Here is a 27,569-nt window from a genome sequence, read left to right as displayed (position 1 = left end):
CGCCTCAGTATCTATTTTTTATGCTTATCGTAGAAGACTGCATTCAGTAGATTCTTTGCTATTATCTTTTGATTTATTCTGTTGTAATGCCACATTTGATTTTCTTATATATCTTCATAAATGTAATTTTTAAACCCTCTTCATGTCTGGATTTATGTACAAAGTACTGAGCCCTCCTAGGTACATCTTGACTCCTTTCTTTTCCCTATGTCCCTAGAGTCACTGGACCACAATATGACTTCTATAATTTTATTCTGATCATATCAACATGCTGCTTAAAATCTTCTAATGGCTCACCCTCAGAATAAAATGTGATCTCCTTTGCTTGGTATACCATTCTCTTCCTGATCTGGCATCTATCTACTTCATGATCCTCGTGTAAATCCTTCCTATCCTGGGCTCTAGTCATACTAAAATACTCACTATCCTCTGCCTCTGCACATGGTGTTCTGTTAACCAGGAACATCTTTCCTTATCCTATATCTAAACTAACGAGTCACTCCTCTCCCTCCTTAGAGTCTGAGTTCTTTCATGGTAGAGCCAAGTGTTTTGTTTTCTCTCTCTGTAGAGGCTGGCAGAGTGCCAGATACATAGTGTGAGCTTAATACATGTTTGTGTGATTTGTTTGTGTAATTAATAGCTGCATGGCTTGGAATTCATCATCAATAGAAAATATCTTATGATGACTACTATTAATGAGGTTTTCATGAGATCCTGGAGTGTTTAAACCAAATAGGATCTGGTTGGGACATTAAGGGTGTCTGCATTTAGTAGAAGGGATTGGAAGTTCGGTGAAGGAACAAGATGATCAAACTTGGAGAAGCTCTATGGAGTTCAGTAGTTTTAAAGGAACATCGGCAGAAAAAAAGGTCTAAGAAATAATTTTGTTTTCTATCAATTTAACTCTTTCATCATATTTGTCATGTATTTTATGAGCTAAAGAGCTAAAAAATTTGGACATTTACTATAATCTTTTTTTTTAAATAATTTTTTACTTATTTATGATAGTCACACACAGAGAGAGAGAGAGAGAGGCAGAGACACAGGCAGAGGGAGAAGCAGGCTCCATGCACCGGGAGCCCGACGTGGGATTCGATCCCAGGTCTCCAGGATCGTGCCCTGGGCCAAAGGCAGGCGCTAAACCGCTGCGCCACCCAGGGATCCCATTTACTATAATCTTAATGTTTTGAGTTGTCTGAGCACTAGTAATGCTATACGAAAAAAGATTTAGTTTTGTGTTATTTTTTATTTGGCTACTAAATACAAAAATATCTTAACTCACTGCCCTTCCTCCCCCTGAGCCTTGTAAGACACAGAGCAGACACTGAAAGGGCAGGAGGGAGGCTGAGGCCAAGGAGTGACAATTGTCAGGATGTCTAGCTGGCTCAGTGAGTAGAACACATGACTCTTGATCTTTGGGTCATGAGTTCAAGCCCCATGTTGGGTTAGAGATTACCAAATAAATAAATAAATTTTTTCTGTAACTTTATGCACATATCTATGGAAACCACTGATAATCTGTGCTCTTCGGTGTATTCCACTATTGATAGCTGAATACTTAATTTTTTTTTTTTTAATTAGGGGCTGGATGATACAAAACTACGTTTACAAAGAGACTTGTTCCTCCATGGTTCAGGGTATTGCTAGTATTATCTCTCCTTCTGTCCTGTCCAGGGCATTCTAGAATGCGAGTTCTGGCATTCACCCAGGGCCATAGCAGCAGATTTTGCTTTAGAGGTTCATGCTTCTGAGAACAGTCAAATAAACACTAGGGCAACTGGGAATCAGAGTTTAGGAAATACAGTTTTTTAAGAATAGGTGCATCATCAAGTGAAATTCATGTTCTATGTTTGTAAGTATGTGCCATATTATTAATAAACTTATTTTTCATGCATGTTTACTGTTTGTATCTTATGTATTTGCTAGTTAGTATTGTACTTGAAATTTAAGTGACTATATGCTATTACAATAAATCAATACATTTAATTATGTATAAAACAATCATATGAATAACAGCCTCAAGTATTTTAAGTATTGAAATATTTTCAAATACTTCAATTAATTTTTCTCCTTTTCCAGAAATATTTTCAAAATTTCAGAAAATCTGCACAGATTCCTGGAAACATCCAACTGTTACTGAGATGCCAGGATTCATAGTAACTTTGTAACTCTGCTTTAGCTTCTTCTTGGGTGACTAGAATGGTAAGAATATTTAATGAGTTAGCAGGAATAAGTAATGCCTCTGTGACTAAGAAATTAATGGAATTCCAGCATTTATTATTATGCCAGATACTAAATATGACAGATAATAATAACAGTAAAAGTTCCAAACTTCTTTTATTTTTAGCACTTTCTTTAGCTATTGACCAATAATTTCTTGAAAAAACAAACAAAACAAAAATAAAGGGGCGCCTGGGTGGCTTAGTGAGTTAAGTGTCCAACTCTTGATTGTCCGACTCAAGTCATGATTTTGGGATTTTGAGATTGAGCCCTGAGTCAGCTCCAAGCTGGGTGTGGGGGCTGCTTAAGATTCTCTCTCTCGGGATCCCTGGGTGGCACAGTGGTTTGGCGCCTGCCTTTGGCCCAGGGCGCGATCCTGGAGACCCGGGATCGAATCCCACGTCAGGCTCCCGGTGCATGGAGCCTGCTTCTCCCTCTACCTATGTCTCTGCCTCTCTCTCTTTCTCTCTCTGTATGACTCTCATAAATAAGTAATAAAAAAATTAAAAAAAAAAAAAAAAGATTCTCTCTCTCCCTCTGACCCCCTCCCCCACTCCAAAATTAAAATTGACTGCATGGCAAATTCCTTCTTTTAAGTAGGGGAATGACAGAAAGTACTTTCGATGAATTCCCGCCCCCCCCCCCTTTTAAAAGATTTTATTTATTTATGAGAGATAGAGAGAGAGACGCAAAGACACATGCAGAGGGGGAAGCAGGCTCCCTGCAGGGAGCCTGATGCAGGACTGGATCCTAGGACTCCAGAATCATGCCCTGAGCCAAAGGTAGATGCTCAACCACTGAGCCACCAAGGTGCCCTGGTAAATTCCTTTAGAACACAGATTTCCAGGGGCACCTGAGTGTCTCATCAGTTAAGGGTCCAACTCTTGATTTTAGCTTAGGTCATGATCTTGGGGTCTTGAGATCAAACCCCATGTGGGGCTCTGTGCTCAGTGGGGGTCTGCTTAAGATTCTCTCTTTCTCTCCCCTCTGCCTATAAATAAAAATAAATAAAAACCCTAAAACATAGATTTCCAAAAAGCTCCACAACTCCAAAATGTAGGTTAAAAAAAAAGTAATTTATATATAACACTAAATATGAGATTACTAGAACTAGGTGTTAGGTGTTCTTTTGATGTTTCAGTGTACTTTTATTTATTTATAAAAGATTTTATTCATTCATTCGTGAGAGACACACAAAGGCAGAGACATCGAGAGAGAGGCAGCCTCCCCACGGGGAGCCTGATGTGGGACTCGATCCTTTGACTCCAGGACTCTGGGATCACGACCTGAGCCTAAGGCAGATGCTCAACCACTGAGCCACCCAGGTGCCCCTCATTGTATTCTTTTAAAAAAGTTTTGCCTTTCCTGATTTCAAAAGAAATCCATTCATTACAGAAGAAAACTGTAAAATACAGAAAAACATGGAAAAGAAAAAAAATTATTAGTAACTGTTCCACCTAGACAAAATCTGTATTTATATTTTGGAGGCTATCTTTCTAGTTTTGCTTTTTCCTAGCAACTGTGATTATTTTTTATTTTAATCCTTGTGCTAGCCTCTTCACATAAAGCTGGATACAAGGAATCTTACAGGATAGAGATCTAATAAATGGGATACAATGTAGCCTACTTTCCCCTATATCCTTCTCTCATGATAGAAACACCTTTTAATCCTTTTTGTTATATTTGGAATCGGTACACAGAGTTAGTGACTAAAGAAAGACATATTTATGTTTTTAAAAAGATAAAAGAAACAGGGGGAAACCAAAAATATTCAGATAAATATTTTAATTAAATTATCACAAAAATCAAAGTTGTATATAGACACAACTATGTGTCTATACACAACTATGTATATGTACATATACATATACAACTATTTACAAATATGTAAACATATATATAAGTCTAGAAAGAAATATACAGAAGTATGTGTCCAGGTATTGGGGTGATGTTTCTTTTTTATTAATTTGTAATATATTCAACAAAACATTATGCTGAGGTAGGACTATTTTATGTTATAGAATCTTATACAAATGAATTTGTTCAAGAGCTTCTCTGTCAATATGCTTTTCTGGGTATACATCATAGTTCAGTGTTACCTCTTCAACCCAGGAAGATAATTGTATATTAATCTGAAAGAAAAAAGGTTATAAACAAACATGAAAACTGCAGAATGATTCTATTCTCTAAAGCTTCAAGAAATCATGATGAACTAAGTAACTGAACACAACAGATTTTTTTACAACAAGCAGGACTAAATTTATGTGGTTATTACATGAACGATTCTTTGTTGTACTACATGGTAGGTCTGTGGATTCAGGATTTAATTTATTTTGATTTTGGAATTTGAAAGAATAAAGAAAATACAGAATAGAGTAATTGTTTTAATGTAACTAATTTAATAATTATCATTAAACAATAAAAGATTAAAAAACAATGAGAATACACAGAGGACAGAGAAAACTATTCATAAACACACAGTGATAGTGCTAAGGGGTTAACTTGAGAGGGGCCCATAAATATATATGTATTTATTTTATTTTATTTTTTTATTATTTTTTATTTTGTATTTTTTTATTTTTATTTATTTTTTTATGTATTTATTTTAAAGTGGGCTTCACACCTAGCAGGGAGCCCAGCACAAGGCTTGAACTCAAGACCACTGAGATCAAGACCTGAGCTAAGACAAAGAGTCAGATGCTTAACTGACTGAGCCACCCACATGCCTCGTGGAGACCATATATTTTAAAAGGCATGCTTTTATAAGCATGGAAAAGTATAGTAGGATTATACCACCCATGAGATGGGTCTCTCCTCGAAAAGAGTTAAGTGGAGGGAATGGGGAAATTTTTCTTTCTTTTTTTTTTTTTTAAACATTTTATTTATTTATTCATAGAGACACATACACACACAGAGAGATGCAGAGACACAGGCAGAGGGAGAAGCAGGCTCCACGCAGGGAGCCCGACGCGGGACTTGACTGAAGGCAGAGCTAAACCCGCTGAGCCACCAGGGCTGCCCGAAATTTTTCTTTATATATCTTTTCTTTATATATCCCAGGATTATTTCCCTTGTTAGTTCAAACATGAATTACTTCTGTAATTTAGATGACTGACAAATATTTCTTAAGGAAGTGTTACTGATGATGGTTTAGTTTTCTTTTTTAAAAGGAAGATATAGATGCTTAAATTTGGCAGTGTTTATAGGTAAGAAAAGCACCACTAAAGAAAACTATAATAATACTCCATTATTAAGAAATATAACAGTATCTTTCATCTAGGGGTCTCTAAGAACTTTATAAATACCCTTTACATAAGGTCAACTGATTGGGCTGAAACTTATTAAATATGAGCCTTACTTTATATGAAGAATCTAAGGAACAAAGAAGCAGTTTGTATAAGATCCCAAACTGTGCATAGTACATGGGCTTCCAGTCTATACATCTGATTCTAGAAGCCTTGAGCAACTATATTCCTTTTGTTCTAATGGGAAAGTTATGATGTGGGTGTTCTAAGCCTCTTACAAACATTTAATAGCATTTCTTAACCTAAAACTGTAACCCTCAGGTAGAAAAACTGGGTAGAGAAGCCAAGAAATCTATATCAAGATAAGAATTACAATTTCAGAGCTCTTGAGGCCAATGAACAAGCCACAAGCCAGGTCTTAGGCTTAGTTACTGAATCATCTGTCACTAGATTCAGACAGAATGTCTCTAGAATATCCAAACAGCTATCAGGAAAAAGGAGGAGAATAGTTTTGACAGTAAAAGTGCTGGGAAAGAAGCTTACATACCTGCAGGCGTGAAAGAGAATCTTCAAGACTTGGTACTGTTACTAATAACGATCCTTGTTTCCTTACATTATGGCTGATACATTCCCAGGCTCTGCAACATATTAAAGACTTATATTTTAGGTTTTACCAGACACTAAAACACTTTTTAAACAATGAAAATGACAAGAGAATATGTAGCACAGGCAATACCTACAAATCCAGATGGGCAAAATGTCTGCAGGTAATAGGACTGCAGCAAAATACTAGAAATTGGTAAATTCTTCAGTTCCTGAAGGGGGTGTTGGCAAAATTGTGATGTTACAACACTGAAGAGATTTTAACAAGATGGGGATTTGTGTTAATAGCAGGTATTAAGGCTAAAGCTCAGTTTTCAAAACCAACATACAAGTCAAAGCTGGATCAGCAATTAAAGCCCCTTAAACTCTTCTGGGTTTTTTTGGGGGGGAGAGGGAGAGAGAGAGAGTGTGTGCGCAAGCATGGTTGAGGAGAGAATCCCAAGCAGGTTCTAAGCCCAGTGTAGAGCCCGCACAGAGCTTGATTCCACAACCCTGAGATCATGATCTGAGTGGAAATCAAGAGTTGAAAGCTTAACTGATTGAGCCATCCAGACGGCCCTTAAAGCCACTAAACTCTTGATGAAATGTGTCAAAGCTGGTTCTGCAGAACGGAGAAGGGCTGAGAGGTAGAAGTGGGGAAAAGTCATGCAGAAAGGCCATAGAAACCAGAAACCAAGTAAAGACTAACAATACAGCATAATATGTAGATTACATCTTTTAAAATGACATCAAGACTGAAACTATACTTTATTTGGTGGTCAAAAATATTTAATGGAAAGACTTTTGTACAATATGGCACCTGCGAAGTTGAGTGGGCCAGCCAGGTTGAAAGCACGATGAAATGCCATGTGCATATGTATGTGCCATAGGGCAATGCCTGACCGGTTCTGACTAACTTCAGTGCAGACATGAACTGGATTTCTGTATCGTGCATGAGTGCTGACAGTATACCCCACTACTGGGAAGCAGTGGGTAAGCAAAGCAGAGATGTGCATCCCTTGCAATGGGCAGGTGGGCAGTGGTGTCATTTGCATTTATTTTAGTTACAGCAATAGTTATTAGGTTTAGTATTCTGGAGTTTATTAGGCAAAATGATACAAATGTTCTTTTTCCCAGGCTATATCTAAAATAATGTAGCAGTGCTTGATAACAGCCACTGTGCTTAGGCTAGAGTTATTTTTTTGATGTGGTTCCTTAAAAATGACATTTTATAAGCTTATTTAATAAGAATGAAGAAGTTAATTAAATTGGCATGACTGGTCATGACTCTCAAAATAGTATTTGCTGTTTCTGGTAAGTTGTCATTGTAGTAGTACCTGCTTCACCTACTCAAAAAATGCATTGAGGCACCTTTTAAACTAACAATTACTCTACAAATCTGGGATGTTATTCTGTAATGAGACTGAATTTATTCTGAAGCCTGAGCCTTTCCTGAGTACACATTTTCTATTATTACAAAATATTTGTTTTCTCATATATATTAACTCCTATAGCAATATCATTCAATTTGTCCCAGATTTTAATTAAGACAAGTCCTTAGAGGCTATATGTAGCACCATTTTTCTTTGTCACTCAGTACAATACAGAATTAACATAGGTAAATGATCATTTTGACAGAACAATCCCAATGTCAGAATGATTTACTGTCTTCAAAACATTCTCCTAAATATTGTCATTCATGACTAGAACCTATATTTTGAACGCACTGCACTAGATTTAGGAGAAATGACTGAACAAACACATGCGGCCGATACCTATTTGCTGAACAATGTAGAGAGTGTGAATGAATGTACCAAAAAAGCTTTTAAAACAACCCAAACATTCAGTATTTCCGATGTCAAGTTCACCAGTGGCTTTCATCATTCTTTGGCAGTCAAAATCTTTCTGTAATGAATCTCCAAAGACTTTAAGAAGGTAAAAGAAAAAAAACACCGTAAACAACAGAAACCTGGTAATACTTCATTCTCCAACAATTATGTAATGTTTTGGCTACTGGTCATTAGCTTAAAAAGGTGAAAAGTAAATCGCACTTTGTCCACTGGAAATTAAGTTTAAAGAGGGCTATGATTAAAACAATTTTGCAAAATAAAACAATTTTGCTCATGTTCTGTTTCTGGTCTTCAGTCTGTGACCAAAAATTGTCACACATTCTGGCTGAACTTTGTTTTTTTGTTTTTGTTTTGTTTTGTTTTTAAAGATTTTATTTATTTATTCATGACAGACACAGAAAGAGGGAGAGAGAGAGGCAGAGACACAGGCAGAGGGAGAAGCAGGCTCCATGCAGGTAGCCCCATGTGGGACTCGATCCTGGGTTTCCAGGATCCGGCCCTGGGCTGAAGGCGGCGCTAAACCGCTGAGCCACCCAGGCTGCCCCTGGCTGAACTTTGATTAGGAGATTAGTTTTCACTGAATTAGTTTCTTTTTAAAAATATTTGTTAATTTCATGATGACCTTCACCTACTAGTAAGGGGTATGTGTGTGCGTGTGTGTGTGTGAGTGTATGCATGTGTGACAGAAAATTGGGGGAAGGGCAGAATAAAGAAGATAAAAGGGTAGCAGGATAAAGAGGGTTAGCCATTCAGGATTCTACTCTGTATTAACTATATGGTCTTTACAGCCTGTAGTTATATGATCTTTTTATTTCTCTGTAGTACAAACCTTACTGATGCACTGATCCAAACATTTGTGTAATTCCCTTTCACATACATGGGAAGGAGTTTTCTTGCATCTAGAGTACACATATGCCATTATGAAAAAAACCAGTCAGCAATCCTAACTAGCTAGAAAATCAATGTGTCAGATTATAGACCACAGTGATTTTCTATTTAGAGGAACCTACTGGCTCTGAGGGTCACAAAGCAACAAATTGTGGCAGAGAAGTCAAAATACTGATCACAGATAAGCTAATTTTTCCATTCCCTGAATAGTGGAATATTTTTAGGAACCTACTATTACCACCTTAATATTTTTAAAGTTTGATAACTACTCACTCTTTTGGTTAATATTCTTATATCACTTACAGAAATTAATTCCCATGATTTTGTGATAGGATAGTACACGACTTGTTTTTCTTTTTCTTTTTCTTTTTTTTCTTTTTTTAACGACTTGTTTTTCAAAGAAAATAAAATGGAGACAGAAAAGAGTAAGTATAAACGCCCATTGGGAATGGTTATCTTATTGCATCCCTGACGGCTAAGCAAATGTGTGGGTCATGATATCATTTAATATATGCCACCCCATTTTGTGTAATATTTTACAAAGCTGGACAATATTTTTGTTTTATACATAACATATTTCAAGATTAACATAATCTTGTTGAGGTTGTTTTAAAAAACAGTTTACTATGAAAATATTTCTACTTTACCATCCCTTAAAAAAAAAAAAGATATCTATTTAAGTAATCTTTACATTCATGTGGGGCTTGAATTCACGACCCCCAAGATCATGCTCTACTGACTGAGCCAGCCAGCCACCCCACTAATCCCTTTTTATACTTTGCTGATCATATTTTAACAGATTTCTTCCTTGAATAAATAACATACCTGGCCTGTTCTGCTTCATCAAGAAAATATTCGAAGACATTATTCATTATAATAACATCAGCATTTTGCAGAAGTGAACCCTGGGTACAGATGTCTGCATGAAGCACCTAAAGAAGAATGGGTTCATTTTAAGAAAACAGAGATAACCACAGAAGAAATATCTATTGGTTCAATGATACTGTGAGGCAATATGAGAAGTTAACCCTACTTAAAATGGGAGAAGGAACAGTGTATTTAATAGTATCATCTATGGGAGATACCTTTTTTTAATGTAGACTTTAAAAAAAAAAAAGAATTTTATTTATTTACTCACAAGAGACAGAGGGAGGCAGAGGGAAAAGCAGGGAGCCTGATGCGGGACTCAAACCCAGGACCCAGGATCATGAACCAAAGGTAGATGCTTAACCGACTGAGCCACCCAGGTATCCCTCTATGAGAGATACTCAATATCTAATTAAAAACCATAAACTTGTGAAAGTTTTAGATAGATTTATGTACATAGACATATAATTATGGTCTTTCAATTCCGACTTCAGAGCTTCTTCCTCTATGACTGTATCATTAATTTTAAGAGTCAAAGGCCCTAGGTTCAGACTCTTGCTCCATCATCAACTAAATCTGTATGCTTAGGCAGTCAGTGTCCTCATAAATAAAATGGAATAATATCTGTCCTGATCCACAGAATCAACTGGGATCATATAAAAACTATAAAAGTAATTTATATACTATAAAATGTTAATACAATATGTTTATTGGCTTTGACTGACTTTTCATCTAAAATTTATTTGATTATTTATCCAAAAAAGCAAACAAAACAATTTATTTAAAAAATATATGCCTCACACCCAAAACAACAAAACACCTAGGAATAAACTTAACCGAAGAGGTGAAAAACCTGTACTCTCAAAACTACAAAACACTGATGAAAGAAATTGAAGATGACACAAAGAAACAGACATTTTATGCTCATGGATTGGAATAACAAATATTGTAAAAATGTCTACGTTATCTAAAGCAATTTACAGATTTAATGCAATTTCTATTAAGATACCAACAGAATTTTTCACAGAACTAGATAAACAATCCTAAAATTTGTATGTAACCACAGAAGACCCCAAATGGACAAATCTTTAAAAACTGGTCCGCTACATCCAAAAGAATGAAACCTGACCTCTTTCTTATACTGTATACAGAAATACTCAAAATGGAGTAAAGACCCAAATGTAAGACCTGAAACCATAAAAATCCTAGGAGAGCACAGGCAATAATTTCTCTCACATTGGCCATTACAACATCTTTCTAGATATGTCTCCTGAGGTAAGGTAAACAAAAGCAAAAATAAACTACTGGGATTGTATCAAAACAAAAAGTTTCTGCATAGCAAAGGAAACAATCAGTCAAACTAAAAGACAACCTCCTGAATGGGAGATATTTACAAATGACATATCTGATAAAGGGTTAGAAGTTGCAAAGCTCAACACCAAAAAAAAAAAAAAAAACAAGTAATCCAATTAAAAAACGTGCAGAAGACATGAACAGACATTTCTATAAGACATACAGATGGCCAACAGACACATGAAAAGATGCTTAACATCACACATCATCAGAGAAATGCAAATCAAAACTACAATGATATCACCTCACACTTGTCAGAATGGCTAAAAACAAAAACACAAGAAACAAGTGTTGGTGAGGATGTAGAGAAAAAAAGGAACCCTCACGCACTGCTGCTGGGGGTGCAAATGGTGCAGCCACTGTGTTAGACAATATGGAGGTTTCTCAAAAAGCTAAAAATAAAAAACAAAACAAAACAAAACAAAAAAAACAAACAAAAAAAAAGCTAAAAATAAACTACCCTATGATCCAGCAATTGTACCACTGGGTATTTACCCCCAAATACACTAATTCCAAGGGATATATGCACCCCTGTGTTACTGCAGCATTATTTACAACAGCCAAATTATGGAAGCAGTCCAAGTGTCCTTCAACAAATGAATGGATAAAGATAGTGTGTGTGTGTGTGTGTGTGTGTGTGTGTGTGTGTGTAATGGAATATTATTCAGCCATAAAAAAGAATGAAATCTTGCCATTTGCAAGGATGAGGTTAGAGCTAGAGAGTATAATGCAAAGTGAAATAAACCAATTAGAGAAAGACAAATAACATATGATTTCATTCATATGTGGAATTTGAAAAATAAAACAAACATGTACAGGAGAGAAACAAACAAACAAAAAAGTAGAGAGAGACAAACCAAGGAATAGACTCTTAACTATAGAGAACAAACTGATGGTTACCAGAGGGGAGGTGGGTGGGAGATGGGTGAAATAGGTGATGGGGATTAAAGAGTACACTTATGATGAGCACTGAGTAGTATACAGAATTGTTGAATCACTATATTGTACACCTGAAACTAATATAACACTATATATTAATTAAAATAAAAAACTTAATAATAAAAATTAAGACTATATACCTCAAAAAATTAACTTGACCACAATCAACAAGTCTTAGAGTCCAGGCAAGATAATAAGAGAAAACATGTATTTTCTCAAGAGCAAAAGAAACCACTTTTATTTTAAAAAGAAGAGAAAAAGTTTAACTATTTTGTATTTTTTTTAATTTTTTTTTATTGGAGTTCAATTTGCCAACATATAGCATAACACCCAGTGCTCATCCCACCAAGTGCCCCCCTCAGTGCCCATCACCCAGTCACCCCAACACCCCGCCCACTTCCCCTTCCGCTACCCCTTGTTCATTTCCCAGAGTTAGGTGTCTCTCATGTACTATTTTGTATTAAATGATTTCTTTGGTCTTACAAATAAATAGCATTCAGAATGTTGTGGGGTCTGACTCTTAACACATTTTATTTTCTTTTTTAAGTAGTAAAAATACTAACATAATTTAAATTAGGTGGGCCTCTAGTCTCTGAAACACACCTTGGACATGTTCTTGAACACACAGAAAACAGTTAATCACTTTAAACTTTCTAAACATGTTGCTGAGATATGAAATAGGCATGCAAATTAACCTACTGATATATCACAGTTTCCTCTTTTTCCTTCCCATCTCTGTTCCTCTCTCACACCCCACCACACAGGGTAGGAAATAATCTGGCAGATCAATTCATTATGGCAACCAACAGAGTGCCCAGGGAAACCCCCCAAAATGGCTCTGGACAAGCTGGAATGCTAACAATGCAAAGGTCACAAAGCCACTAAAATCAATTTAATCAATTTTCATGGGCACCTCCTATATATAAGATACTGTTTGGGGAGATACACCATGACCAATGAGATAAAACATCTACACTCAAAAATGTTATGTTCTATTAATAGGATGAAACAGCTATGTTGGTAACTCTAAGTGCCATTCAAGGAATAAGTAAGATATGAATAAAGGAAAATTCACCTTTAGCTTAGAGAAGACGGTGGAAAGAATTTAAATCAATGGGTCTTTCAATGTAAGGTAGAGCATAAGACACATGGCATGTACTCTTATTTCCTGAAACCCTATTATAATAACAATATAGGGTTTTTAGAAGAAAAGATGTATACCAACAAGGATGGGAGGAATGGGAAATGAAATAACAGAGATGAAATTTTGTAAGTTAAGAAAAAAAGAGGAATTAATAAGGAATTTAGGAGATCAGAAAAATCTGATTTCTAAGCTAGACAGATAGAAAGCAAAGACCCAGACTTGATTTATACTACAGAATCTCAAAAAAGGCTCACAATTGATGGTACTAGGTATCTCTGGGTGAGGGAGTAGGGAGAAATGCTAAAAATAAGGTAATTTGGTTCAAAGTCAGTTTTAAAAGCACCCAGACCCTTATACAACTTTCATATCTCCCAGCAAAAGAATAGAGACTGATTCTCTGGAAAGGGTAAAATAAAAGGTCTCTGGGTCAGGGACACCAGGATAAGTTGAAAGAAAGGCTAATGTACTGTAAACAAGGGAAGTAAGGCAGACAGGATGCTGTGAATCCCTAACATTTCACTTCTTTTACTCTACCACTCTGTCCCCAGGATGTTGCTTGCCATAGCCCAAGAGGAAAGATCTTAAGATATGTCATCAGATATTCCCCAACTAATTAATGACCCAAAAGAGATCACTTGACAGTGAAGCCCACAGTGCTCAGAATCCTCACTTAAGTGCTGAGAACTTCAATCAGCTTTTTTTTTTTCTTTCACTCTCTAAGTATGAACAGACAACCAAGGACTCCTAGACTTCTGAGCAAAGTCCTGCTAAAACAAAGACCAAAAAGAACAAAAAACAAAAAGCAGAGCCCAAGACTTAAAGGCTGATGCATTTCACCAGATAATATAAAAAATAACCCTGGAATTCCTTTCTGTTGCTCTTAAGGCCTCTCAAACACAACAACTGTCTCTCCCATTGCGAAAGGAAACTGTTAAGGTTGCCAAAAAAATGGTATAAAAACAGCTTTCTGTCATTGGGTTACTAATTGCCACCAAAGCCACAAGCCTTGAAAGTATGTGGGGTGGGCATTCATCTATATACTCCTTTGAAAAGCAAGGGGTAAAAATCTTTTAATGTGTAAATAAATGTGTTTTATATACCTTTATCATCATCTTAAAAAAATAACAAGAAGTTACATGGTTCTCCCTTATTTATTAAAAGATTTATTTGAGAGAGAGAGAGAAAGAGAGGAGAGAGAGAATCCCAAGCAGACTCCCTGCTGAGCTCAGAGCCCCACACAAGGCTTTATCTCATGACCCCGAGATCATGATCTGAACCAAAATCAAGAGTTGGATGCTCAACTGACTGAGCCACCTTGGTTGGCCAACAACTCCTTGGTTGTCCATTTATAAACTATGATTCTTAAGAGGTCAACTTTTAAACCTTAACTTCAAATTAAATTGATATTCTTAGTAGTTATGTGATTCTTATCATGCAAGAGTAACGTGTTCTTGTTCACTAAATATGGGACAGTGAGAAAAATCCATGGATTTATTAATGGACAATAAATTTGTTTCAATCATTTGCCTATTTCTTTTTTTTTTTTTTTTTAAGATTTTATTTATTTATTCATGAGAGACACAGAGAGAGAGGCAGAGACACAGGCAGAGGAAGAAGCAGGCTCCATGCAGGGAGTCTGACGTGTGACTTGATCCCAGGTCTCCAGGATCACGCCCTGGACTGAAGGCAGGCGCTAAACTGCTGAGCCACCCGGCTGCCCTCATTTGCCTATTTCTGAGATGAGAGATATATGCAAAGAAAAAAAAAGGAAGTCTGGAAGGAGGAAGAAAAAGTTTCCTTCAATAAATAAGGGGAGGACTAGATCTTTAATTCTACCGAGATGTCTTTCAACATCTTAACACCAGAGAGCCTTAGATGCTCAATGTTTCTCTGCATTGCCATTAGAAGTGTAGGATCCTCAGTGGAAGGATAAGAATGAGCACATTAACCAAGAAATGTTTTTTCTCATTCTTGGTTACTTTTCCTCTTACATGTAGAAAAAGAGAAAAGTTTTGTGGTAGCCCAACCCAAGGCATCATTCCCCCTGAACTGCCATTCTGTGGCATCCACAACTCCTCCTGGAAGCTTAGAAAAAGGATAAAGAACTGAAAGCATTACTTAACCTTTTTGATTACTTTCAATCTAAGAGTTTAATTAAGTACATTTATGACCTACATCTAGAGATTCAAAAATGCTGCTACCAAAACTAAACTACAGCAGAGATGAAAGAAATTAAGAAAAATTCTACTTTCTAGTAAAATTGGGGAGGAAGAAAAACGGGAGTGGAAAATAATTATAATTAAATTCACATTTATTCATGTTTTAAAATACTAAGTCAACTTGATCTGTTTCTGCACAACAGCAACCAGGAATAGATTCAAAAAGATTTTCCAACTCCAATCCAGAAGAAACTTAGCTAAATTATGCAATAAAATAGATAACAGAATATATATTTAAAAGGGTATCTTTACTACAGCATAGGGAACATAGTCAATGGTATTGTCATAGCACTGTATGGTGACAGACGGGAGCTACACTTGTGGTGAATAAGCACTGTGTAAGGTATAGACTTGTCAAATCACCATGTTGTGCACCTGAAACTAATTAAACACTGCGTGTCAACTGTACTTCATTAGTAAAAAAATACATAAATAAAAGGGTACCTTTACTCTGTCAGTAAACTGGTATTTTTTTATGACCATTTCCTGCAATTGGCAAAAGTCTCCATTCAATTCTACTCCATATAGCTGCAGTGCTGAACTGTAAAGATAACCCTGAAAGAATGAAAACCTGTTATGATGCAAATGAATGAACTGTGAATTTATGTCTATATAAAATGTAAAAAATCAAACTTTAAAAAACAACTCAATAAAGTGAAAATAAAATGAAAGATAAATAATAATGTGTAATGTATGTAACTCTTAAAACTTCAAGAACTTAGACTCTTACTGATCAAGACCTTGAATGTAGTTTATTAATTTCCATTATTTAAAAGTAATTATAGTTTGAAAGATTGATTTCTCACTTCTGACAAAATGGTACATTCAACCAAGTTGGAAATGAGAAAAGTGACCACATATAGAGTCTCTGTTTAATACCCTATTTCTATAATTTCTTGGAAAGTTACAGCAGGGGAAAGTAAGAAAGGAGTTAACCTGGGGGTGGGGAATATAATGGAAAATCATTCAGAGTCTGACACTAGAGGAAGGTGGCTGGAGATGTGTCTTGTTGGCTTAGGGAAGTCAGTCTGGCGTCTGCAATCTGCCAAATGTAACTGACCAATTAGCTAACAAGGATAATCAAGAACTGACTAGATATTAATATGTATCCATTTTTGGTGGTGATCACAAAAAAATAATATGAAAGGAAAGGTCAAATCATATTCTGAATATCACTTTACATTAACATCCATGTATGAACCAAATTTGTGTTTATAGCTAATGATAGATTTTTAGGATATGTTCAATGGAGCATATGCAGGTATTCAAAAATTTTCTGTCAGCTGAATCAGTAACCACTTTAATACAGAGAAAAATAAGAATATTTTTAAACTTATTAATGCTGCCACATACTTGCATAGCCATATTTTTTCAGCTATATACTTTTCTAACAAATCAAAAAATGGACAAGAGTGGAGCAAATATGGTATACAATCATAATCTCTACTGTTCTCTAAAAACAACCATTTGAAAAACTGTATATCCTATTATGGATATCTTTCCTAATCATAGAATAAAAGCCTTACTACTGAAAAATAAACTAAGCACTAAATAGTTAACTGTTGCCGTTTAGAGCAGGCAATGGATGCTGGGAACTGATAGTGCCTGTTTCTGGCATGAGTCTCTACTGCTGTTGGCCATATGTTTTAACAAGTCTGCTAATAACAACCAGAAACCACATTTAAGTTTTTTGATAAAATCAGTTAAGAGCATTAGAAATACTCATGATTTGAATTTTTAAAAAAGTCACATTGAAGTGATATTTCAGACACAAATGTCCACAAAGTTGAATCATAGAAAATTGGAGCAAGATGTGTCCTCGGATATCATTTAGTTAGCTTACTTACGGGTGAAGAACTTGAGCCAGGGGTGTTAAGTGACTTTGTTATGGCCACATGCAATTTCGTAAGTCAAGTAAATTTTATAAAAGCTTTAAAAAAATTTTTTTTAAATAAAAGCTTCTATAAAAGCTCTTTTTTTTTTTTTTTTTATAAAAGCTCTTATCAAGGCTCAGTACACTATTTTAGCACAGTATAAAGAAAATGAAATTAGGTGGTCAAAAACAAAGTGTTATGAAGGTCACCTGCTTCTGCTTTGTTGATACTCCTCCAGCTGTGTCATAGAGACTCAGAAAAGGAAATCAGAGAGCTGGCCTTTGAAATTCCAAGTTCAATATAATATTTTAACCTTATTTATTCTGTTACTCTAATAAATAAAGCCAAGCTGTCACCTTGGATGGTGACAGGCCAAACTGTTGCTAGCAGCAGGAGGAGAAAGTATTTTCCCAATGTTGATTATGTCCACAAGCTGGACTTTACCCCATAAAGAACCGTGCCAAGCCTGGAGCCAACGTCAACCAAGACTTTTCCCGACAGATCAGGGAGTACATGATGATAAATGAACTTCAATTCCACGAGGGAGAAGGAATGAGAAATAAATCCTGGAGGATTAGAACAGAATAAATATCAAATTGTGCTTGGGTATTACACATTCTATTCTGTATTTCTAATTCTTTTATCTATATTTATAAAGCATATTTCATGTTTTTCTCTTCATCAATGAAAGCCATTCAGAAATTGTTTAGAAAAAATTTATGTGATAATCTTGCACTCATTCACCTGAGCTATATTAGAGAAAATAACAATGAAGTCTCCGACATTTATTCATTTTTACTTTTTAAAGATTTATTTATTTACTTGAGAAAGAGAGTGAGAGCATGAGTGGGAGGGGCAGAAGGAGAGGGAGAGAATCCCAAGCAGACTCCACACTGAGTGCAGAGCCTCATGAGAGCTCAGGGCTCACAACCCTGAGAGCATGACCTGGGCTGAAACCAAGAGTCACATACCTAAACTGCTGTGCCAGGTGCCCCAAAGTCTCTGACATTTAAAAGGCCTCTAGGGAATAGCTGCCCAGCAACCTGTCCCTATCCCTGTGTCCGAAGGTCCTTGGTTAGTCTTTTATTTTCCCATTTTCCCCCCTATGATTTTTATTCTGTGCGATGCTTCCTAACTCCCGTATCATCTGGCTTTCTCGCCTTAGTCCAGAGCAACCACAGACTAGCCCCATATTACTGCATACAATATAGACTACCAAATGAATGACCATCTCTGGAGTTGAGCAATGTGGCAGCCCTGACCAACCTAAGATATGTTCTGGAGTGCAGGGAAGGGTATTAGGAAAGGAAGTAAAGATACTCCCAGAAATTATTATTTCCTCTAGTTTAATTGCTACAATTTTAAAATTGCTACAGACTTCCTAGCCCATCTTCTCACTCCACTGTTTCTGTAATCAAGTATCTGGGAGAGCCTGCATGTACTTTTTAAAAACTTCCTATACTATGTCCTACATAATATATTGGTCAGGAAGGGGAGAAACTTTGGCCATACCTAAACGATGATAGATGGTGGCAAAGAAAATGGAAGTAGGCAGGCTAATAATTCCTTGGAAGAAAATAAAAGGGTGTGACTGGGGGTGGGGGTGGGTTTTGACCACCATTGTACTGGTCTGCCTAGAATCTTCATCTTCACTACTCTGTCACTTTAGCACTTCTGCTTTGGGTTACAGAGTCAACATTAGTGTGTTATAGCTAGATAAGTCCCATGTCATATATTGGAAGGAAAGTTCCCCAGATGATAGTTTTTTTCAGATTTACTCTAGTTATATGGGCTGGCCTACATACCTAGTCACTATATACAACATGATTTCTATGGGAAAATATATCCTAATCTTAAAAATTTTATTTGTCAAACATATCTTTAAACTTCTATAAATCAGGGGCACCTAGGTGGCTCAGTTGGTTGAGCATCCAACTCTTGATTTTGGCTCAGGTCAGGATCACAGGGTTGTAGGACTGAGGCTCATGACAGGCTCCTCACTCAGAGGAGAGTCTGCTAGAGATTGTCTCTCTCCACTCCCCAAAATTAAATAAATAAATCTAAAAAAACCCCTATAAATCAGATCTGATATGATTCACTTTTTAGTTTTCCTTCTATGATTCTTGTCTAAGTCCTTTTCTATTCTGTGAATTTCAACCACCCCCAATGGAAACTATAAGTGCTATCTAAAAATAGAATCTTAAATAGATCAGGAAAGTTTAATTCCCAATTATAATGTAGATACAATATACTTGTATTAGCAGCATATTACAAATTTGGCAGTAGTTAAGTAATATGAACACAAGATTACTTACCTGGAGAGCAGGCCACTCTAAGCCATTAACTCTGCATCTAAGTGACCAGAAATATTGAAATATAGCATGTCTAAAGTAATAGCCTAAGCAATCATATCCAATTTGAACTATATATATAAAATAAAAAGATTATATAAAAGATTTATAAAAGATTTTATATAAAGATTAAAGATTTTATATAAAGATTATATAAAATATTTTATATATATATAAAAGATTTTAAAAGATTTATTTATTTGAGAGAGAGAGAGCATGCACATGTGTGAGTGGTAGGGAGGGCCAGAGAATCTCAAGTAGACTCCTTGCTGAGTGCAGAGCTTGATCCCACAATCCTGAGACCATGACCTGAACTGAAATCAAGAGTCTGATGCTCAACCGACTGAGCCACCCAGGTGCCTCTTAAGAAAGAATACAGTAACAGAAAAGTTAACATATTAGCTACATGGGGTCAGTCTAGTTTCCCATTTTGGACACAGGTGCTCTATCTGAGGGACAGAGATGCAGAAGACTTTTTGTCACTAGAGTTGTTCTCTGTTACGGACTGGAGATATTCTACTAGGTCAAATTATGGCCTGAATAAACTCTTCCTCAAGATCATCTCTGTTTTCTGAATCCATGCATAATCAACAGTATCTGATTACTATCTGACTTCTCAAGTAGATGCTTTTATAGGGAGAACATTTCAGCCCCCTTGTAGTTACATTTCTTTTTTTTTTTTTTTTTAATTTTTATTTATTTATGATAGTCACAGAGAGAGAAAGAGAGAGAGGCAGAGACATAGGCAGAGGGAGAAGCAGGCTCCATGCACCGGGAGCCCGACGTGGGATTCGATCCCGGGTCTCCAGGATCACGCCCTGGGCCAAAGGCAGGCGCTAAACCGCTGCGCCACCCAGGGATCCCTGTAGTTACATTTCTGTTTGTGAATTAGCATTATGGTTTATCTATGAATCTCTTTGATACAGTATGGAAAGTATAAGTTGGTTTCCTGGTTCTCAGTCACTTGTGATTAGTTTCTGGACCTGCAAACTCACCTCTGATTAAACAGTTTCTGTGAAAAGCAGAGATACCCTGCTGGGACCCCTGGGTGGCTTAGTGGTTGAGTGTCTTTGGCTCATGTATGCTCACTGGTTCCTGGGATCGAATCCTACATCAGGCTCCCCCACAGGGAGCCTGCTTCTCCCTCTGCCTATGTCTTTGCCTCTCTCTCTGTGTCTCTAACGAATAAATAAATGACATCTTTAAAAAATAAAAAAGAAAGAAAAGCAGAGATACCCTCCTCGGAGACATTAAGTGGCCCAGCTTCCCTGGACAATACTGCTGTTTGGTCTCCCTAATCTCAATAATCAGTAACGGCTACGCTACAGGGTTGGCCTTTTCCTTTCAAAAAACACCCAATGGGCAGCCCCAGTGGCGCAGCGGTTTGGCGCTGCCTGCAGCCCAGGGCCTGATCCTGGAGACCCCAGATGGAGTCCCACATTGGGCTCCCTGCATGGTGCCTGCTTCTCCCTCTGCCTATGTCTCTGCCTCTCTCTCTCTCTCTCTCTCTCTCTCTCTCTCTCTCTCTGTGTCTCTATGAATAAATAAATTAAAAAAACAAAAAAACAAAAAACACCCAATGACTTGGTCAAGAATTTGTGTTATCAGAACAATGTAAAGTACACACAGTCATCAGATTTGCACACTTGAGTGCCTACCTAAAGGTGCAGTCTGATGTGAGCCACACACCATACAGTAGTTTCTGCTCATTTTTCCTTCCTCACATAATGAATCAATAAAGTCTTCATCATAAAGGAATGCATCAACGTGAACTGTGGGTTCTGGCTGCTGCTCTATCTGGTGGAGAGAAGAAGAACTTCAAAAGAAACCAAGTACAAAGGAGTCTCTTTTTATTGCTAAATAAGGCAAAACATCAGTGGTTCAGATGCTAAAATTCCGAGAGCAACAACAAGGCACAGAAAGACAAGTTTCACTTATTAAAGAGCAACCCTGCTCTTCCTTCATTCTTTTTTTTTTTTTCCTGAGACACCAGCAACTTTTAATTTGGTCTGTAATGATACAAAGCCTGGCTAGGGGAAATATATAAAATTTGAGTTCAAGGAGTATTTATTTTGTGGCCATCTCGTCCATCCTAGGTAGTATATTTTACAAATAAAGAAACCCCCATTCAGAGATTTCTCCAAAGAAATGACCAAAAGAGGGGAAAGAATTGAAACTAATACTAGGTCTCCTGAGTCCCACACATCAGTGACTTAGCAAGTGATCTTTTCCCAGAGGCAAAGTTTTCAAATAATAAAAACATCAGTACAATTTCATGCTTACAACTAATAGCCCTTTATTAATACTGGTAATACATGATATAATAGCAAGTGGCAACAAAGAGAAAAATGTCTGATTCCTTTTACCTTAACTATAATAAAGAATCAACTTATCCACTTAGAGATCTACAAAATTCTATGTACATCTACACACACACATCTATATTGTAAATGTGTAAAACACATGGACATACACAAGAACCAGAAGGAAACAACAGAAGATATAAATAGTTTGTTAGGAGAAGGGATTATGGGTCGACCATTACATTCAAGGAATACTTTTTTGTTGTTTCATATATTTTGGTATATCATGCTACTGATGGGACTGCCTTATGAATAATATCCAAACTATACTACAAACATTTTTGTCGGTTTTTATATTAGCCACTATTTTCCACCTTTGGGAGTACTGTGACTGGATGTTTACTAAGATTTGCTACTGCTCACAATGTGCACAGCACTGTTACAAATGTACAGGATTTGGTTCCTCTGCTTAGGAATCTACGTAGTAAAAAACCACATGGAGGGGTGCTGTTTGGGAGAAGACATTATTATTATTATTTTTGCTTTAGGAAACAATATTCTCAGTATATGTACCCGATAAAAGTTGAGGTTTAAAGGGACTTGGATGAGGGGGCGGTCTGTAGAAGAAAAATGAGAACTTATTTTAGGAATGAAGGAACAGGATAAGCAAAAACCATATGGCACAAAAGCAGGAGAAGGAAACAAAGAGATGAACTTCACCTCTGGCAAAAGTGGGGGATGTGGAACAGGAAAGAGAAAACCAGGACAATGATGGAGGCAGGGCCAGATTACTGTTGGGCCTTGTTTTTGTGTGTGTGTGTGTGGGGGGGGGGGCGTGGAGGGAAGGGGGTTGAATGCCTGGCAAACAGGATGCCCTCAAAAAAAAAAAAATCTGTCGAATGAATGGGGAGCCAGAGGATTATGGACTCAAAAGAACTGGGGACATCGTTGAAGCACCAAATGAAAAATTGTTTTTAAAGCCAAATTCAGGACTATTAGACTGGAGAGGCTGCAGGATTAGGGAAGACTAAGAGAACCCTCAAGGAGCAGTAACGGTACATTAATTTAATGTATTTACTTTTCGGAGGGATAGATGTTCTGAGGACAGCATTGTGTCAAGAGGTAAGCAATTCCGAAGGTCCTCTGCTATGTTTTTCAACATAATGTCATTATTGTCTTGAGTGAATTCATCAAAATCTCCTGGAAAAAAAAATAAAGAAATCTCTTTTTTGGTTTTGGTCATACCTAGACTAAGTGAACACAACAGACATATTTTCCATTAGCATCAAATTTGTAGCAATAAATAAACCTTCTAACCAATGAAATATTCGAAGTCTAATGAATGTTCCACTTCAAATCTCGAGTTTTTCCTTTTTCTAAACCATTTGAAAATACAAAACATGGGGCACCTGGGTGGCTCAGTAGTTAAGCGTTTGCCTATGGCTCAGGTCGTGATTCCGGGGTCCTGGGATCAAGGCGTGCATTGGGCTTCCTGTGAGGACCCTGTTTCTCTCTCTGCCTCTCTCTCTGTGACTCTCATGAATAAATAAAATATTTTTTTTAAAAATACAAAACTTAAAAAAAAATAAATAAAAATACAAAACTTGACTACTTCAGCCTGTTTGAGAAAAACAAAAGCAATTAAAAAATATATAGTATTTTAACTGTTTTTACTCAAGAACAGCACTGCCATTAGTTTGTAGGGTCTTAAACTCACCAGTAAGTAGTCAAATATTCCTTCTCTGACTATACAGATCTGAGAAGTATAGGACATATCTCAGAGATAATTAAAATGATAATTTAGATCTGAGTACCCCTGCCTTCAATAAAATATACCTAAGACTTCAGATAATAAGCACTAACAACAGCTGGCACCAACCATATAATAAACTTCACAATAATCATGTTGCCCTGCTGCATTTGAGCAGCAGACAAATGATCATTAAAATAGCATGTTTCTGGGGGTGCCTGGCTGGCTCAGTCAGTGGAACGTGTGACTCTTAATCTTGGGGTTGTGAGTTTAAGCCCCACATAGGGTGTAAAGATTACTTTAAAGAATAAAAGTGTATTTCTGATGGTTATGGTGTACTTTTGGATGATGTGACAAAAAGGGGAAGGGAATGGGAGGGAGAGAGAGAGCGTGTAGCAATAAAGATGGAGAAGATCTGGTTAAGAGATTGACAGCTGTTGCATCTAGGTGAGAGTATAAAAGTGGTGTTCATTGTTCTGTTTTTTCTACTTTTCTGTGTGTTTAATTTTTTTGGTTCTAAAACAGTATTATTTCTAAGTGGGCTCATATGTAATTTTAAATAGAATGTGACATATCTGGAAGTAACATACTCCTAAAGTTAGCTACTGTCTGGGATGCCAAATGTAGACTAGAAAGCTCTACTAATGAAAATATTTTACCTTTCTCTTAAAAGACTTTCTTATATTGAATTTTTGCTAGAATAAAAGCACCCCAAGGGAATTGTTTATTACTCTGTTTTAGAAGGAAAACCAGGAGATCCTGAAGGGAAATGTCATCTGTGTCCATATTCCCTGCTCTCAAATCTTTGGTTGTTTTTAAGTAGGCTCATGATTTTGTTCTTAAAAAAATAATTCTTGTGTTGGTGCAGAATGCTATTTTCATGTCACTATTAACGAAAGTTACAAAGCAGGCCAACAGCAGCACAAGGAAATAAAGCGGAGGTTTTTTATTTCTAAATACAAGTGCTCATCTTTTTAGCTATGCCCTGTATATGAAGGATCTTTTTCTGCATTAACTTCTCACTGAGCAGTCATAGTTAATACAAAGATTTGGCTCTCTGAACTGATGAGGAAAGGCATTTGAGCCGTTTTATCCTTCTTGCCTATCTAGTATAATGTTCTAAGCTGTTGCTTCAAATTATTTCTAGAAGGAGGCAGAATATAAGTTAGAGTAACAAAAATTCTATTAAAATTCATTCCAAATTGTTTTCAGTGGAACTTAAATAGCATCTGTGATACGTTTTTCAAAAAAAAAAAAAGGCCTTTTTAACTGTATTTGTAAAATCTAATTAAATCTTCCTAAGGTGCTAATTAAACATTTATTTAAGTAATCTCAACAATCAACATGGGGCTCAAACTCATGACCCTGAGATCAAGAGATGCATGCTCCTCGGACTGAGCCAGCCAGGCGCCCCTCAAGGTGCTAATTAATACCTAACAACCGCTTAGCTTCCTTCCCTCCATAGATAGATAGAACACTGTCTGGGAGCCTGTGTGACTCACATTTAAGTCTAATAATATCACTCCCACTAGTGATCCTTAGCAGGTTCTCTCAATTTGTAAATGGTGAAACTAGAGGAGCCACTAAAAATCTCATTATGTGAAACTAAGATATTCCCTATCCCAACTTCTTTGGACTTAATTCTGTAATATAAAGTCATGTTAATGAAACAGTTTGCATGTGCTTCTGCCTTATAAAATGAGTCTTAACAGTGAAAAGGGAACTAGATTATGAACGATTACCAATGGGCCCATCCTTTTACACATCTCCAATATACCTAGGATAGTTGTTTAGTTTTTGCTTGAACACTTTCAGGGCTAGCATTTCTTCCATGTGGTGGAGCCAGGATCTGCCGCTCTGTAACATTAACTCATTTTTCCAGTTTCAGCCTGGGAGGAATCATCATCTTCAATGCTAAACAACATTTACTGAATGAACACTTCTGACATGCTAGACTTGGTGTGGTGCTTTTCACATGACATTTAATCCAAGCAACCTACAAGTGGTACTATAATCACTTCTATTTTATAACAACAGCACCAAAAAATCCAAGGTCAGAGGTTTAAGTTACTTGCGTCCGGTCATATTGGCCAGAAAGTGGTGGAGCTGGGGATTGAATGCAGGTCTTAGTCTGAACTTTTTTTTAAGGTTTTATTTTTAAGTAAATATGTGGAGCTTGAACTCAACCCCGACACTGAGAGTCATATGCTCCTCCGACTGAGCCAGCCAGATGCCCCCTTAGTCTGAACTCTTAATTACTACACCAGACAGTTCTCTAAAGTGGCAAAGAAGGTAGCTGGCTAGTAACAGTTCTCTTACCGCTATCATAGTTTTCTCTTCTCCCCACCTCTGACCACAGTTCTCCATATGACGTGCAGTCGTATCTTTTGCCATTGGCTTCCAGACTTGTTTAACAGAACCCTTTAAATGTGGCCCTGCAACCAACAATAGGCAATCTAGTTCTCTAATCCATGACTACCTTAGTTTATTCTCTTCTATCACTTTGTAGCATCTGGGGCCCTGATCACTACCACCACAGGGTGATTAGTAGATTTGGAAGGGGGGATGGAGGCAGTGGAGGCCAAAGAGTGTCTCAAAAAGTCTTATGTAAAGATTAAGGAAGCTGGAACACTGATAGATAGGAATGGCTGCTAATTTTGAACCATCATAATAGATTTCCAGCTGTCTGAAATAGGTTTGTCAACATCCTAATTAACATGAGCATCACCAGTCAAGATGAGAGATACTAAGAAACTGTATATTAAATTCAGTCATTCAAAAAAGGTAGTATTACACGAAGACTGCATTGTTTTATCTCAATATGAAGGATACCAGGTGAAAGCATGAATTGGCACCCCTTACCGTGGACAATAACTCTGATTCAAACACACTCAAGGGTAAAAAGAGATTTTTTCAGTTACAGCAATGATTCTTCACCATGGTTCTAGTCAAAGAGGATCTGCATATGGGATTTATGTGATTCATAAAGGGCCTAAAGTTGGATGCTTGGTTGTATACATAAATACATATACTTTTCTAGGAAGAAAGTTCTTAAGAAATCTTCAATAATTATAGGTAATACTACTGAGCACTCTATGTAAGGCACTGTAGGAATTTTTAGTGCAAGAAGGTTAAGATTAGCTTTAGTATCTGTAGTGGCTGGCAAATAACTTCTGAAAAGAACAGCAAAATATTTCTGCCCTAATAATAGCTGTACAGGTCAAAAAAGCATGATACGATAGGATATTACTGACATGTGTAAAACACATTGTATATTTACTCTGTTATTAAAGTTCAAGTCCTTAAAACATAATTTCTAAAGGCTGTGCAATATTCTAGTATTGTCTATTTACTTAACCATCGGCTCCTTCTAATACACATTTAGATATAGTTAGAATTGTGAAAAATTAAGTACACTGCAACTAACATTTTGGCATCCATCATCTCTTTGCATTTCTGATTATTTCCTTACTATAAATGTCTAGAAGTAGAAGTACTTACTATTTTAAAGGCTCTTGCTACATATTGTCAAATTTCTTTCCTGAAAGATTATACCAATTTATCTTAACAGAAAAGAATATGTGTCTCATTAAACCCTTGCAGCATTAAATATTACCATAAAAACACACTTTGTTGTTTTAATTTGCATTTCTTTAATTACTGGTGAGGCTAACATCTTTTAACATGTGTAATAGCTATTTCAGAATGTGTGGTAACAGTATTATGCTTGGAAAAAGATTAAAGAAAGGTGTTAATCAGTTGCCTGACAGTAAAGTTTTTCTCAAATTACACATGTAGGTGGGAAGGGAGTGGAGGAAGAAAAGCTTCTCTAGAGGCCAAAGTTAATTCTTTCAGAATTTCCTAGTTATTTTTAAGGAAATATATGAGGAAACAGAAACCACCAAAATTGATGGTATATGAATCAAATCTTACTTTTTTAATCTAGTCAGTATCAAGTCCTACTCCCTTTTGCTCGCAAATTCT

The 27,569-nt window shown here is 36.6% G+C and overlaps 1 protein-coding gene across 2 annotated transcripts in view; it reads right to left on the bottom strand.

Annotated features, from left to right (window-relative positions):
- Positions 1–3,988: 3,988 nt before the first annotated feature.
- LOC121493494 overlaps positions 3,989–27,569 on the bottom strand; it is a 34,542-nt gene continuing 10,961 nt past the window's right edge. The window contains exons 1-8 of one of the 2 annotated variants that reach the window (XM_041759402.1): positions 25,905–26,780; positions 22,914–23,035; positions 21,191–21,329; positions 17,626–17,747; positions 15,752–15,862; positions 9,611–9,717; positions 6,013–6,103; positions 3,989–4,352 (exon numbers count right to left, since the gene is read on the bottom strand). In XM_041759402.1, the coding sequence (XP_041615336.1) occupies positions 4,236–4,352; positions 6,013–6,103; positions 9,611–9,717; positions 15,752–15,862; positions 17,626–17,747; positions 21,191–21,329; positions 22,914–22,997 (771 nt within the window). In that variant the 5' untranslated portion in view covers positions 22,998–23,035; positions 25,905–26,780 and the 3' untranslated portion in view covers positions 3,989–4,235. Of the gene's footprint in view, positions 4,353–6,012; positions 6,104–9,610; positions 9,718–15,751; positions 15,863–17,625; positions 17,748–21,190; positions 21,330–22,913; positions 23,036–25,904; positions 26,781–27,569 lie in introns of those variants that run through there. The other variant, XM_041759401.1, reaches the window with a different exon arrangement.

The sequence above is a fragment of the Vulpes lagopus genome, chromosome 6 (assembly GCF_018345385.1).
Source record: "Vulpes lagopus strain Blue_001 chromosome 6, ASM1834538v1, whole genome shotgun sequence".
Classification (NCBI taxonomy): domain Eukaryota; kingdom Metazoa; phylum Chordata; class Mammalia; order Carnivora; family Canidae; genus Vulpes; species Vulpes lagopus.
This window is presented reverse-complemented; position numbering and strand designations above follow the sequence as displayed.